Source organism: Pongo pygmaeus, chromosome 11 (assembly GCF_028885625.2).
Source record: "Pongo pygmaeus isolate AG05252 chromosome 11, NHGRI_mPonPyg2-v2.0_pri, whole genome shotgun sequence".
NCBI classification, from domain to species: Eukaryota; Metazoa; Chordata; class Mammalia; order Primates; family Hominidae; genus Pongo; species Pongo pygmaeus.
Window position 1 is genome coordinate 133066505 of NC_072384.2, and position 12778 is coordinate 133079282.

At 62.6% G+C, this 12778-nt stretch overlaps 1 protein-coding gene across 3 annotated transcripts; it reads right to left on the reverse strand.

Moving 5' to 3' along the window:
• Positions 1-4320: 4320 nt before the first annotated feature.
• On the reverse strand, positions 4321-12326 carry LOC129031343 (endothelin-converting enzyme-like 1). 3 transcript variants are annotated; one of them, XM_054477514.2, is made up of 18 exons: positions 12208-12326; positions 10358-11244; positions 9685-9753; positions 9467-9577; positions 9287-9379; positions 8957-9081; positions 8486-8708; positions 7902-8000; positions 7596-7670; positions 7342-7445; positions 7041-7099; positions 6909-6960; positions 6272-6339; positions 5996-6120; positions 5582-5647; positions 5211-5306; positions 4893-4969; positions 4321-4746 (listed from the first exon to the last, which is right to left on the reverse strand). In XM_054477514.2, exons 2-18 carry the CDS (start codon positions 11141-11143, stop codon positions 4647-4649), a joined length of 2328 nt encoding a protein of 775 aa, XP_054333489.1. In that variant the 5' UTR covers positions 11144-11244; positions 12208-12326; the 3' UTR covers positions 4321-4646. The 3 variants fall into 3 exon arrangements, with proteins under 3 accessions (XP_054333489.1, XP_063504178.1, XP_054333490.1); XM_063648108.1 differs by lacking the exon at positions 5582-5647 and having other exon boundaries at positions 4344-4746; XM_054477515.2 differs by lacking the exons at positions 4321-4746; positions 4893-4969 and adding an exon at positions 4982-5086.
• Between the last annotated feature and the right edge of the window lie 452 nt (positions 12327-12778).

Consider the following 12778-nt stretch of genomic DNA (forward strand, 5'->3'; position numbering starts at 1 on the left):
TAAAGGGTCTCAGCTTCTCAAGAAGCCCCCTTTGGCCAGGCACAGTGGCTCATGCCATAATCCCAGCACTTTGGGAGGCCGAGGCAGGAGGATCACCTGAGGTCAGGAGTTCAAGACCAGCCTGGCTAACATGGTGAAACCCTGTTTCTACTAAAAATACAAAAAATTAGCCAGGGTGCTGGTGGTGTGCACCTGTAATCCCAGCTACTCAGGGGGGCTGAGACAGGAGAATCCCTTGAACCCGGGAGGCAGAGGTTGCAGTGAGCCGAGATCACACCATTGCACTCCAGCTTGGGCAACGAGAGTGAAACTCCGTCTCAAAAAAAAAAAAAAGAAGCTTTTTTTAGGGAGCTGATGGAAGTGTCCTGTGGCCCCTTGCAAGGGGAGCAGGAAGGGGAACATGCTAATTGAAACAAAAACAGATTATAGTGCCTTCTGCTTCTTAATGGATGGTAGACAGTGAAATTCATATCTATAAAAATAACCCTCTGCAGTCTCACTGGTACAGAGGCCGTGGGGATGGGAGAAGGAATGCTGGACTCTTGAGCCCTGTCCTGCCCTGTCCTGCTGCTAAATGTCCTTGAGAGCCCACCTATGGGGACAGAGACAGTGCTCAGCCTCTGGACAAGCCCGGAGCAGGCAGGGGAAAAGGGAAACTACTCTTTATAATCAATCCTGGGAAAGTGGGTTCCTCCAACCAGCTTCAGGGAGAGGGGAGGAGCTCAGCAGGGGGAGGGAGGAGAGAAAGAGATAGCAGATCTCAGCAGGTGATGGGCCACACCCCCTGTGGCACCCCGAAACTTCAGCAAAGGCTGTGACCCACCCAGGATTGTGTGGGTGGGACCTGGGGAAGAAATGAATTAGGGTGCTGCCCCCGTGGGGGGCACGGAGGTGGGGGGCATGGAGGTGGGCCCCGTGGGCCCCGTGGGGCCCACCCAAGGGGCCATGTGGAGAAACCCGATCTCCCCTCCAGAACCTGCCCCCAGAGCCATTCGCATATGAAGGACTCTGGGCTTCCATCCTATTTGGAAATTTAAAATTTCTCAGCCATTTAAACATACTGTATCTATGGCACTTACCAGCTGAGCCCCCCCAGGGCCCTGGACATCAGGGCCAGCATAGAAACAACCATAGGGATGGTTGGAACTTAAATCTGGGCTCCCTGGAGCTAGTCAGAATGACCTGGGGCTCAGGGCTGTTCAGTGGCACCAGATGCCATGAGCCCCTTCCTGGGTATCCCAGAAATCCCAGGGCCACTAAGCTGGAGCTGGGCTCAGCCCCCACATTCACCAATGTTCCCTCTTTGGCCCTAAGATGGGAAGCTTGGGCACAAACCCACCTCTCTGCTGGCTTCAAATCCTTCCTGAATCTGTACAGAGGTGGCACCCATAGGGCCCCCAGGGCTGAGGGGCACCCCCAACATCCTAGACCCTGAGAACTCTGAGGCAAGCTTGCAGCCAAGGTGGGGGAGCTGTGCAGATCTGGGGAGGAAACAGGGGGGCAGGCATGCCGAGTCTTCATCGTGGCAGCTGCAAGCCAGCGCTTGGGCACCCCTCACCTCTCATCTGCTGATGGCAACACTGGAGACCATAGAGGGCTCCTCCCTTGCCAAGGTCACCAGGCAGTAACCCCTGGGCTCAAGGCCTGCTCACAAAGCTGTGGATGGCAGAACCAGGACCTGGTGCAGAGGCTAGCCCCTGAGGATACTGATGGGGACAGCATCGCCTGCTGAACTTTGGTACACAGGTGGATACCTGGAAGATTTTTTTTTTCTCAGGTTTTTGTTTGTTTGTTTGTTTGTTTGTTTGTTTTTTGAGGCAGGGTCTCACTCTCACCCAAGCTGGAGTGCAGTAGCACGACCATGGCTCTCTGTAACCTCTGCCTCCCAGGCTCAAGTGATCCTCCCACCTCAGCCTCCCAAGTAGGTGGGTCTTCAGGGGCATGCCACCATGCCCAGCTAATTTTTGCATTTTTTTCAGAGATGCGGTTTTGCCCATATTGGCTAGGCTGGTATCTAACTCCTGGACTCAAGCGATTCACCTGCCTCAGCCTCCCAAAGTCCTGGGATTACAGGCCTGAGCCACCTCGCTCGGCTGGATGCCTGGAAGTTTAAGCACAGCTGTAAATCATCCCAACTCCTTTATTTCCCTGCTCTCAAGTGCTTGGCCGAAGATTGCTTTCTGTCATCCCAGTGAGCTGTGCCCTCTGTGTGGGAGAACCTGCCCTCAGGGATGGATGGAGCCAGCCCAGCAACAACCCACCCCTCAGCCACTTCTAGAATCACCCAGGAAGGGCCTTCACAGCCAGGCTGATGTCCCCTCATTGAACACAAGGGCAACGGAGGCCAGGTGGGTAGCTATGCTGAGCTCATTCACATTCCTCGACCCCAGTAGAATCACAGTCATCGACAGCCCAATGCGGATCCTAGGACGGGGCCTGGTAGACAAAGAAATGGCTGGGACTATGCCGCGTGCCTGGTCTCCCAGCGGAACACGTGATGCACCCATGCTGACACCTGCTGACACCCGAGCTCCACAAGACCCTGACATGAGCAGTGTGGCCTTGGGGGGGCATGTGGCCCATCTGTTAAAGGGGCTCCTGCCACTCTGTTCATCTCACTGGGTTACGGTGGGGATGCTCCTAGGGCCTGTCTGAAAAAGCAGTTTGGGAACTAGCGGGTGACACACAGTGCTGCTGGGCATCAGGCCACTTGCTCTGGACCAGCCTGGAAGCCAGGAACCTCATGTCTTGTCCGAGGCACCTCCCTGCACCCGTCCTCACTGCATCCTCAGCAGGGCACAGAGAGAAGGGGCCTGGCCCCAGGAGTGTCCCAGCCTCATTGCGTTTCCTGAGCTGGGCAGAAGGGACCCCTGTCTGTTGGCTTTGCTGGCTGCTCACCCCACAGGCGCCCCTGATGCTGAGGCCTCCCCTAAGCCGGTGTGGACAGAGGAGGCATTGGTGGTGGGTAAAGCTGGGAAACTGCAGGAGCCCGGGGTGAGGGTAAGAGGGCTGGGCCTGCAGATCCCAGTTCCAACCAGAATCCCAGATCAGAGGGGCGGGGTGGGCCTCGGGGTATGGAGGGTCCCAGACACCAGGCCCCACCCAGGAGGGTGGCAGGAAGAGGACTGGTGTACTGCTCCAGCTGCCTAAGGGACATGTGTGTGCCCAACTCAGGATGAAAGGTCTGGAAACGGCACCTGCGTGGGGCCTGGGGTCCTCCAAGGAGCACGCTGTGAAGGAGCCCTTGACAGGCAGCTCTGAGCTGGGCTCAGTGCCCTGGACTGAGCCTCTGCAGTCTTCCCTGACACCTCGGAACCCAGTGTCAGCTGCCTGCAGACTGGGAGGAAGGGCCCCGCCCCATCCCAGACTGGCCACTCCTGTGGGTATCCTTCTCAGTTCCAGCCTCCTCCACAGGGCCACGCATGGTTGTCCTGCCCAAGGCTCAGATAACAAGGACTTTTTAAAGGTCTCTCAAGGCTGGGGACAGGGTGCAGGCAGGCATTGTCTGAGCAGAACGACAAGAGCTGGGCTGGCAAGAGATTCACCACTTCCATTCATGAGGTGGGGATGGCCACACCGGGCAGTGCCCAGGGAGGGGTTAACCCCTCTAGGCCACCCCCCAAGGAAGAAAAACAGACCTGGGAGGAAGGGCAGGTGCCTGCTGGTCCCCCTCAATGCAGACTTGGGATCCTGAGTGGGGCTGCCCAATAGGATAATCCCCCCTCCCCCTGCTGCCCCTCCATGATCGGGCAGGGCCAGCCGGCAGCCTCCAGCCTGGGCAGAACTCCCTGCCTCTGTCCACCCTCCTCATGCCAGGAGCCTACCATTCCTACCAGTCCTCTCCTTTCTGCACCCCAGGAGCCTGTCTCCACACTGGAGGAGAGGCCGAGATGTCCTGTGGGTCGGCCTCACCTCCATGGAAGTGTGGATCACTATCCCCTTCTCCAGGGAGGCTGAGGCCAAGGGTCAGGCTAAGACAAGGCAGAAGCTTCTCCTACTTCAGACTTGCAGGGGGCATAAGTCCCAGCATCAGCCTGGAATGTGGGTCACCAGACCATGAGGCTGAACTTGGGGTGCCCCAGAACTGGGCAAGAATCCCTGGGCAAGGCTTTGGGGGAGGGCGGCTGGTCCAGGGAAGTATTGTCGGTTGGTGGAAAAGATAGAAGAGTCCAGGAAGGCTGGACACAGGCGGCCAAGCCAGGGCGACCAGGAGACAAGAAGGTCCTCTCCAGGGTCCCAGTTGTGCTAAGCGCCCTAGCCTCCCTGCAGAGGGCTCTCTCCAGCTCCGCCTGCCCTGGGGACCCGTGAAGAGGCCAAGGCAACAGTACAGTATTTATTGACCAGACTTTGCAGCAAGAACACAGCGAAGGTGGGGCCCATACAATCCAGCCTGGCAGAGGGTCTGGCCCCCTTAGAGCAGAATCTGGGGACCCCAGCATATTTCCCTCACAGCCCCCCGAAGTCCAGCCTCACCCCTGCTCCAGGCCCCTCCTGAAGTGAGGGGCAGCAGGGGGACCGGGTCCTGGAGGCCCTGGAAGGCAGGTGGTGCCCAGAGCGGGGCTGGCACCGGGTGCATGCCTGCCCCGGTAGCCAGCAGGAGGTGATTCGTGCGGGGGCAGTGGGGGCGTGCAGGCGGGCAGCCAGGCTCACCACACGGAACACTTGTGGACAGGGTTCATGGGTGAGTCCTTGGGACAGTGGAAAGCCCGGCCGAACTCCTCAAACTGGGACACACTGCCCAGCACCCTGGGGTGGGGAGAGACCCACACAGTGTGGGGCCCTGCAGCCACTCGAACCCCAGCAACCAGGGGTGACTTTTATTCCTTCCCATGCCCCCTGAGCCCACCCCAAACACAAGGAGTGGACGAGGCCAAGCGGGCAGGTGGGCATACCTGTAGTGCTCAGGGGCATGCTTGTCGGTCAGCACCTGCAGGTAGATGGACTGCGACCGCCGCTTGATGCACCAGTTCTGGGTCCAGGAGCGGGGTGGAGGGGAGGAGGGGGAGATGAAGCCAGGCATCCACCCCCTTGCCCCCATCCAGCACACAAGGCCGTAGGCCCCCTCAGCACCACAGGACCATCACCTCTGAGGGGACAGGTGATGAGAGACAGGCTGTCCATGCGAGGCCTGGGCAAGGCAGGGCTGGGACTGACTCTGGATGCCGTGTCCCCACCTGAAGGCTCCCAGTCCAATCCCCCACCCGGCCCACCTGGGCAAAGGCAATGAAGAAGAGCTGGTCGTGTGTGTACTTGAGCCGGGGCAGTGGGTGCTCTGGGCCGTGCTCCCGCACCCACTTCTGATAGGCCTGGGGACAGAGAGCATGGACCTGCTATGCCTGCCCACCCTGGGCACTGCTTCCTCTCTGTCCTCCATCTAGGTAGCCCTCCCTGCTCTCCCTGTGAAGGGGGGCCCGTGAATCCTTCCTCTTCCAGTGGACCGTGTCCCCAGCACATGCCCTGCCCCACTCCAGGCCAGAACTCAGCAGGGCGGGCAGGGAGAGGCAGCTCTGTCCCTCATCCGGAGTCCTCATCAGCCCCCGTCCCTCCCGCGGCAGGGGTGGAGCGCAGGCAGGCGGCTCACGTGGTAGGCCAGCTTGAGGCCACCCATATCTGCGATGTTCTCCCCAAGCGTGTGTTTCCCGTTCACCTGCCGGGAAGGGAAGAGGCCAGAGAGCTGCTTGGGGCCCAGCTGGCCTCCCTCAGGCATTGATACCCTGGGCCCCAGCCCCTAATTCCTACCACCTCCTCCTTCTCTTGCCCAGAGAGTTTGAGGGGGGGCTCCAACCCTACTCTTTCCCCTCAACCCCCTTGTCTTCCGTAAGTCTGTGGACACTCATTATGTGTCCACGTGAGTGTGCGTGGGAACCGAGTGTGTGTGCAGGGACCTGGGCACAGGTTTTGTTTGGACATGTGCACGTGCGCAAGGGTGTGCGTGATGCTCCTGGCCCGTGCCCCACCAGGCCTGAGGGGCACAAGGGGCAGGTGCGGGTCTCACCCGCTGGTTGTAGACAGTGAAGTTGTCATAGAGACGGACGATGCACTCAGCCTTTCGCAGGAAGCGGCTGTAGGAGGCCTCCGTCCACCAGTGCAGCAGGTTCCCTGAGCGGTCATACTGGCCCCCTGCAGGCAGTACAGCAGGCTGAGACCCAGCCTCACCTGAGCCCCCTCCCCTCCCCACCCACCAGCCCCAGTTAGCCCATCCCCTACCCTGCCTCTCCACTGCCTGTCCTGCCCCCTCCCGGCCATCCCCTCAGGCCCCAAGAGGCCTCACCCCAGTCGTCGTAGCCGTGGGTCAGCTCATGTCCAATGATGGTGCCGATACCCCCGTAGTTGAGAGACCTGGGCCCACAGCAGCAGCATCAGGTCCTAGCCCTCACCACCCTCTGAGAGCCCCATGCTGCTACCCAGGCCCCAGATGTCCCCTGGCCAGGCCAGGAGGTGGCCCAGGGAGGCCACAGAGGCATCCGTGCGGTCCAGGGGCACTTGTGCCTCAGCTTCCTCATGGGCTATGTGAATGCCAGTGGAACCTATCCAGCTGCTTTTAGGAAATCACATCTAACAGAGCTGGCTGGGCCATGAAACAGGGCTGGAGGAGACAGGAGGGAAACGGAGGCACCCACGTAGGGGTTTCTCCTCCTACCTCATCGTTAGTGTTGTGCCACCTTTGAAACATCAAAATGAGCTTCAAACAAGTAAGGAAGACCCCAGGAAGTTACAAATAACAAACCTACACATTTTTCTGAATAACCAAGGAAGCAGTGGGGAGCCAGGGTCCACAGCTGTCCTGACTCCTGAACCCAGCTGGGTCTGGGGCAATTGGAGCCACAGTACGCCGACACACACCTGGTAGACAAGGTCTGCATGCCAGCCCTGCCCTCAGCCACAAACAGGGCAAGCTATGTACTCACTGTGGGAAGTCAGGGTCGTACAGGGTGGGCTGCAGGATGCCCGCGGGGAACACTACAAGAAGGGGGTGCTCAGTGGGAAACACATCCACTTTTGGACCCTGCCCCGCCCGGCGTAGGGACACATTCCCTTACCCATCTGGTTTTTGTTGGGTAGATAGTAGGCATTGAGCGCCTGTGGGGGGAGCAGCCACCTGTGGAGGGACGCTGGGGTGAATGGGGGGCACACACTCCCTCCCCCACTACCTTCACATCACAGCTTCCTCATCAGCCATCTCCTGACAGTCTGGGGGTCACCCTGCCGGCCCCCACCCCATGCCCTGTGCTGGCCTGTGTGCCCCCCATATGTGCATGGCTGTGAGATGATTTGTCCCACCAGCTCCTGCCCTTTCCCCACAACCCTTCCCTGACCCCCAGCTCTGGGCCAGGCACCCACGTGGACTTGTCCACCTCCTGCCGAATCTTCTTAACTGAGAGCTGGATGCTGAAGCGGATGCTGTTCAAGATGTTCTTGAAGTAGGTCTTCTCATGGACCTCAAACTACAGGAGGCACGGGCGGCACTCAGCGGCAGGCCAGGGCAGGGCTACCTGCAGACTGGGCAACAACCTAGCCGTGCAGGCCACCTGCCCTCCTGAGTGCTGTTAGTGGAGGGGCTGTGGACAGGCTGGGCAGGCAGGGTCAGGGCCCACCTCATACTCCTTGTCCACAGCATCGGGTTTCAGCAGGAAGTCCGGGTAGCCGACCATCACCATCATGTACTGGAGCTGCGGGCCGAGGGCAGGTGAAGGTGGCACGGGGCCTCGAGAGACAGCCCCCCGCCCCCCGCCCTACCCACCAAGGAAGGGAGCACTAGGCCAGCCTGGGAGTGGGCTTCACAGTGGGGGAGGCAGGCCTGGTCAACTCCACGAAGGCCTCTTTGTCCCTTTTGTTCTCTTTCGCTGGCACACAGGTGCTCAATGTATATGGGACCAACCAATGACACTGGGTCCCCTCACCTTGGCCCGAGCAGCAGCCCTGGTCTCGGCGTCCATCCAGTCCAGCTCCTCCAGGCGCTGGCCCAGGATGTACTTGATGTCTTCCACCAGCTGCTGTACCTGCAGGGTCAGGGGTCAGGGAGCAAGGGTCAACCCAGCAGCCTGGTCCATCACTCCTGGCAGGAGGGTACCCCTGTCTTTAAGCACCGCTTTCTAAGCCCAAACCTCATTTCTGAACACCAAGAGGATACTTTGGAGGTGGGGATCCAGGCCCTGCACCCCCGAGGGCTCACAAGATAGAAGAGGAAACTGCCCCAGCAATGACCACAGGCATCCCTAAGGCCACGCCTCCCGAGCATGCCTGAGCAGGTGGGCTGGGACCTGGCAGGGAGGTCCGCCTGCAGTTGATAGTCCACACAAGCTTCCTGGAGGAGGAGGTCTGCAGAGGAGCAGCCTGGAGCCTCAGAATTGGCTGAGTACTTAACAGGGCCTGGTCCCCCTGCCTGCAGGGGACATGTGGGGCTCCCCATGTTAGGACCATGGCCTCGGGAGGGCTCCACCCACAGTTCAGCACCATCCTCCCCACCAAAACAAGGGCAACCCACCTTGGCTTTGCTGGCAGCTGAGAAGTGCTCGTGTACAAAGAGGGCGCCAAGCGCCATGCCAAAGTGGCGATTGGCCTGGCCCAAGCAGACCCGGGCCAGCTCCTGTGGCTTGTCGCTGCCCTCCATCTCCCGTGCCAGCTCGTGCAGTGCCTCACGGAATGGCGGGGACAGGTGCTCACTCAGGACCACCACCACGCGCCACACCAGGTAGTTGTGCAGGACCCTGGGGGCCAGGTGAAGCCAGTGGGTGTCCAGACGGACACGCATGTGGGCCACCAAGGGCACCATCCCCACCTGTGCCCGCCAACCTGCGGCTGGACCCAGGACCCAGACAGCCCCACAAAGAAGGGACAGGGGGTCATCCCAGTTATGCAGAGCAGAAAATGTAAAGCCCACCCAGCAGACAGGTCCAGGGTGCAGGGGAAGGACCTAGTGGCCTCTGGGCAGAAAATGACAGATCTGCAGCCATACCGGTGGGGTGTGGAGCGGATGAGCTGGGACACCTGCTGCATGTAGTCTGTTGCCAGCAGCACCACCTCCTCTTCCTCTGAGAAGTCCTCCTGGAAGATCTGGTCTAGCAGCCACTTCCACCGCAACTGTGAGGCCAAGGACAGGGACAGTGAGGCTGGGGGTGGCAGGGGCCACAGAAGACAGGGAGAGGGGCAGAGAGAGGCAGCGAAGGGACATGAGAGTCCATGGCCAAGGAAGGGTTTGCCCATCTCTGGGGAAAGATGACCCTGTAGTCCCAGCAGCAGCATTGCCCCCAACCCTGCCTGCCCACGAGGACTGGGCCACACTCACGTGGGGGGTGATCTTCTGCAGCTGCCCCAGCGTCACCTTGTTGTACACGGAGCTGACATCTCGCCGTAGGTCGTCATACTCTGACACAGTGATCTGTGGGGAGAGATCACAGCTGACCCAGCCCTGCTCCATGATGCCCTCCCTCAAGTCCAGGGCAGCCGCCAGCCCCAGTCTGCTCACGTTGGCCAGCCGCTGCTCCACCTGCAGGATCTCTTGGGCCTTCTGTTCCACAGCGTCTGCACCCAGGAGGCTGAGCACTCGCTCCATGAACACCCTGTATGCTGCTAGGATCTGCACCAGGGGAGGGGGCTCACCCAGGGACAGGGACAGGCCTAGCCTGGATCCACCCCTCCTGGGGCCCCAGGCCTTCCCTGCCTCCCCATCCCATGCCCCAGCACCTTCTCACTCTCCTCATCCTGAGCGAGGTACAGGGTCCTCTCTGGCAGGGTGAGCCCATCCTGGTCAATCTGGGGAGGGAGACAGGGGCCAGAGGTCAGAGGCCCACACCTCAGGTTCCCTAAACAGAGGGAATTCCCACTCCAATGCCCAGAGAGCAACCAGACATCCATGAGTACAGCCCCAGAAGCACGCAGACTGGGCCCAGCCCCTCTTTCCACTCAGATGAGATGGTCAAAGCCCCATCCCTGACTGTCCCAGCCTGCGGACGCCCAATCTTACCCCTGTACATCTGCACTTTCCTTATCTGTCCGGGGCATTCGTAGGTCCCCCACTGACAGTTGGGACCCCTAGCTTTGGGGCCAGCTCCAGCCCTCGCAGAGATGTCAACCCAGCCCGCCAGCGCGCCCCTCCCTCCTGGCCCTCACTGCCTGCCAGAGGGCTGGGAAATTGCGGCTCCCGTGGCTCCTCTAAACACCGCAATTACCCCAGGGAAATTACTTGCGCCCTCCTCCCGCGCTCTGCCGCTGTGCGCTCCCCTCCCCTCCCCTCTCCTGCTCGCCTCTTCCCTCCTCTCCTCTCACGCACCCGCCTCCCGCGCGCAGGGACCCCTGGGCAAGGCCACTGCGCCCCGGATCCGCGGCCGCTGTCAGGGCGCTCAGGGGGCGCACTCACGCGGATGACGTAGCGCGAGGAATTCCTGTCGTCCAGGCTGACCGTGAGCGAGAAGAGCGCGGCGGCGCTGTACACGCCCTGCGCCTTGTACAGCAACCGGTTGAGGTCCCATCCCGCCGCGACCCCCGGACGCTCCTCCGCGCCGCCCAGGTCCCAGCCCCCGCAGTCCTCGATGACCTCCAGCATGGGTCGCGGGCCCAGTCGCTCGATCTCGCGCATGTCGAGGCACGAGCGGAAGAAGGCGCGCACCTTGCGCTGGGCCGCGCCGCCGGGTCCACCCCCCGGCCGCGCCAGCAAGCGCCGTAGGCGCTCCTCGTTCTGCTCGCCGATGGCCGCGATGGTGCCATAGGTGAGCTTGTCGTCGGGGATGGCGTGGCGCCGCAGCCAACCGCCGCAGGCGAAGGAGTAGAAGTCCTGGCATGGGTCGATGCTGGCGTCCAGGTTGGCGGCCAGGAAGCGAGCGGCGCGCGCGAAGGCCTTGCGCTCAGGGCAGCCCTCGGGACAGGCGCCGCCGCCGGCCGCGACCGGGCCCAGGTACTTGAGGGCCAGCATAGCCGCCAGGATGGCGCAGAGGCCGGCGGCGAACACCAGCCCCGACAGCAGGCACACCTCGCGCCGGTTCCAGCGCGGCAGCCCGGACCGAGCCCCGGCGGCGCTGCGCGCAGCGCCCAACGGGAAGCCCGGGGGCAGGGAGGCCCCGCGCGCGCCCCCCGCGCCGCAGCGGCTCACGTACTTGACCTCTTGGAACTCATCGTAGTGCGCCGTCAGCGAATACGGGGACTCCATGGCGCCAAGGCCGCCGCGGTGCAGACCTGGGCACCCTGGGCTACGGGATGCGCGTGGCCGCCAGCCTCCTCGTGGGCCTCCGCATGGCCCCGGGGCCGCAGCTGCGGGAAGGGCAGAAGCAGGCTCAGGAGGCGTCGCAGCCGGATGGGGCTCAGGGGCACCACGAGGAGAGACACAGGCCTGGGTGCAGAGGCCCCAGCCGCGGGCCTCATTCACTGCGGAAACCAGGGACTATGGGGGCTCGGAGGGGCCACCACCCCCGCGTGCACAGTGGAGCCTTCTCCCCTGTCCCCTCCCTGCACACACTTGAGGGCCGCAGGGTTGGGAGGGCTCTTATTGGAAGCAAGAGGCGCCAGGCAAGGGGCCTGGCACGTAGTGGGCCTCCATTGAAAGGCTGTCCCTCTTCCCTTCGCCTTTCTTTTCCACGACCTGCCCCAGCCAAGGCCGGGTGGAGTGGGGGAAGGAGCGGAGGCTGGAGTGAGGAGGTGCGGTCAGGGGCGCGTCTATGCGACACTTTCAGCTCTCCGCGCTGGACCCAGACAGACGCTCCGCAAAGCGGCCAAAGAACCAAACTTTGTCCTCGCGGAAGTCCGCGGGATCGACCACGCCAACCCCGCTCGCTGACTCCTTCTACTCGGTGGCCCGACGGCCCACTCGCCCCTTCCCTAGGGGCGCGCGCCAACGCCCCAGGGTGGCGGACACACAACCCACCCCCTGGGCGGCCCTGATGGAGAACCCGAGACGGATTCCCTTCCCCCACTCTCACCATCTCTGTCCCCGCCCCGAGCCATTCCCGGCTTCAACAGGTTCTCCCCAGAACCCAAACTTGGGCGAAGTTTCACCCCCGGCGGGGAGCGAGCTGGCTGGCGACCCCCGCGCCCCGGCGCCGTGCCGCGCAGTCCGCGGAGCCCGAGAGCCGAGCCCGGGAGCCGCAGCCGCAGCCGCAGCCGGAGCCGCAGCCGAGAGGACGCAGACAAAGCCGGGAGGCTCCGCGCAGTGGCGGCGGCGGCGACGGAAGTGGCCGCGATGGTGGCCTCAGCGGCAGGGACTCGGGCGCCACTTACCCGGCAGGTGCGCGCCCGAGCCGGCGGTGACCGAGCGGGTCGGGCCCGAGCGGGGGCCTGAGCCGCAGCGCAGCCGATTGGGAGTCCGGTGTCTCCCAGCGCCCGCCGCCTCCTCTGCCGCCGCGCCGAGCCCGCCGCGCCGCCCGCCTGCCGGCCCGAGGGAGGGGGCACGCCGGCGGCTCCACCCTCCTCCGCCCGCCCCGCGCGCCCCTCCTTCCTCCTGCGTCTCACGGGCCACCTGGCAGCGGGGCGGCAGCGCGGACGTGGGTCGGCGGCCGCGGAGACAGGCTCCCGGGGGTCGTGCGCGGGCTGCGGTCGGGGACTCCGGGTCCAGTCGCGTTCCGAGACGAGTGAGGGCAGCGAGTACTCCCGTGAAGGGTAGTACTCCCGTGAAGGGACACTCCGATCCAGTGTCCCCACTCCCAGCCGCCCACCAGCCGGCTGGAAAGGGGCTGGAGCTGGAGATGAGGAGCCGAGGACTCCTCCGAAGGGCTGGGGGCGGTGTCAGTAGTGCCTGTGTCTGCCGGCACACTCCCTGACGCAGAGCGCACCTTCACTAACCGGCTTCTTT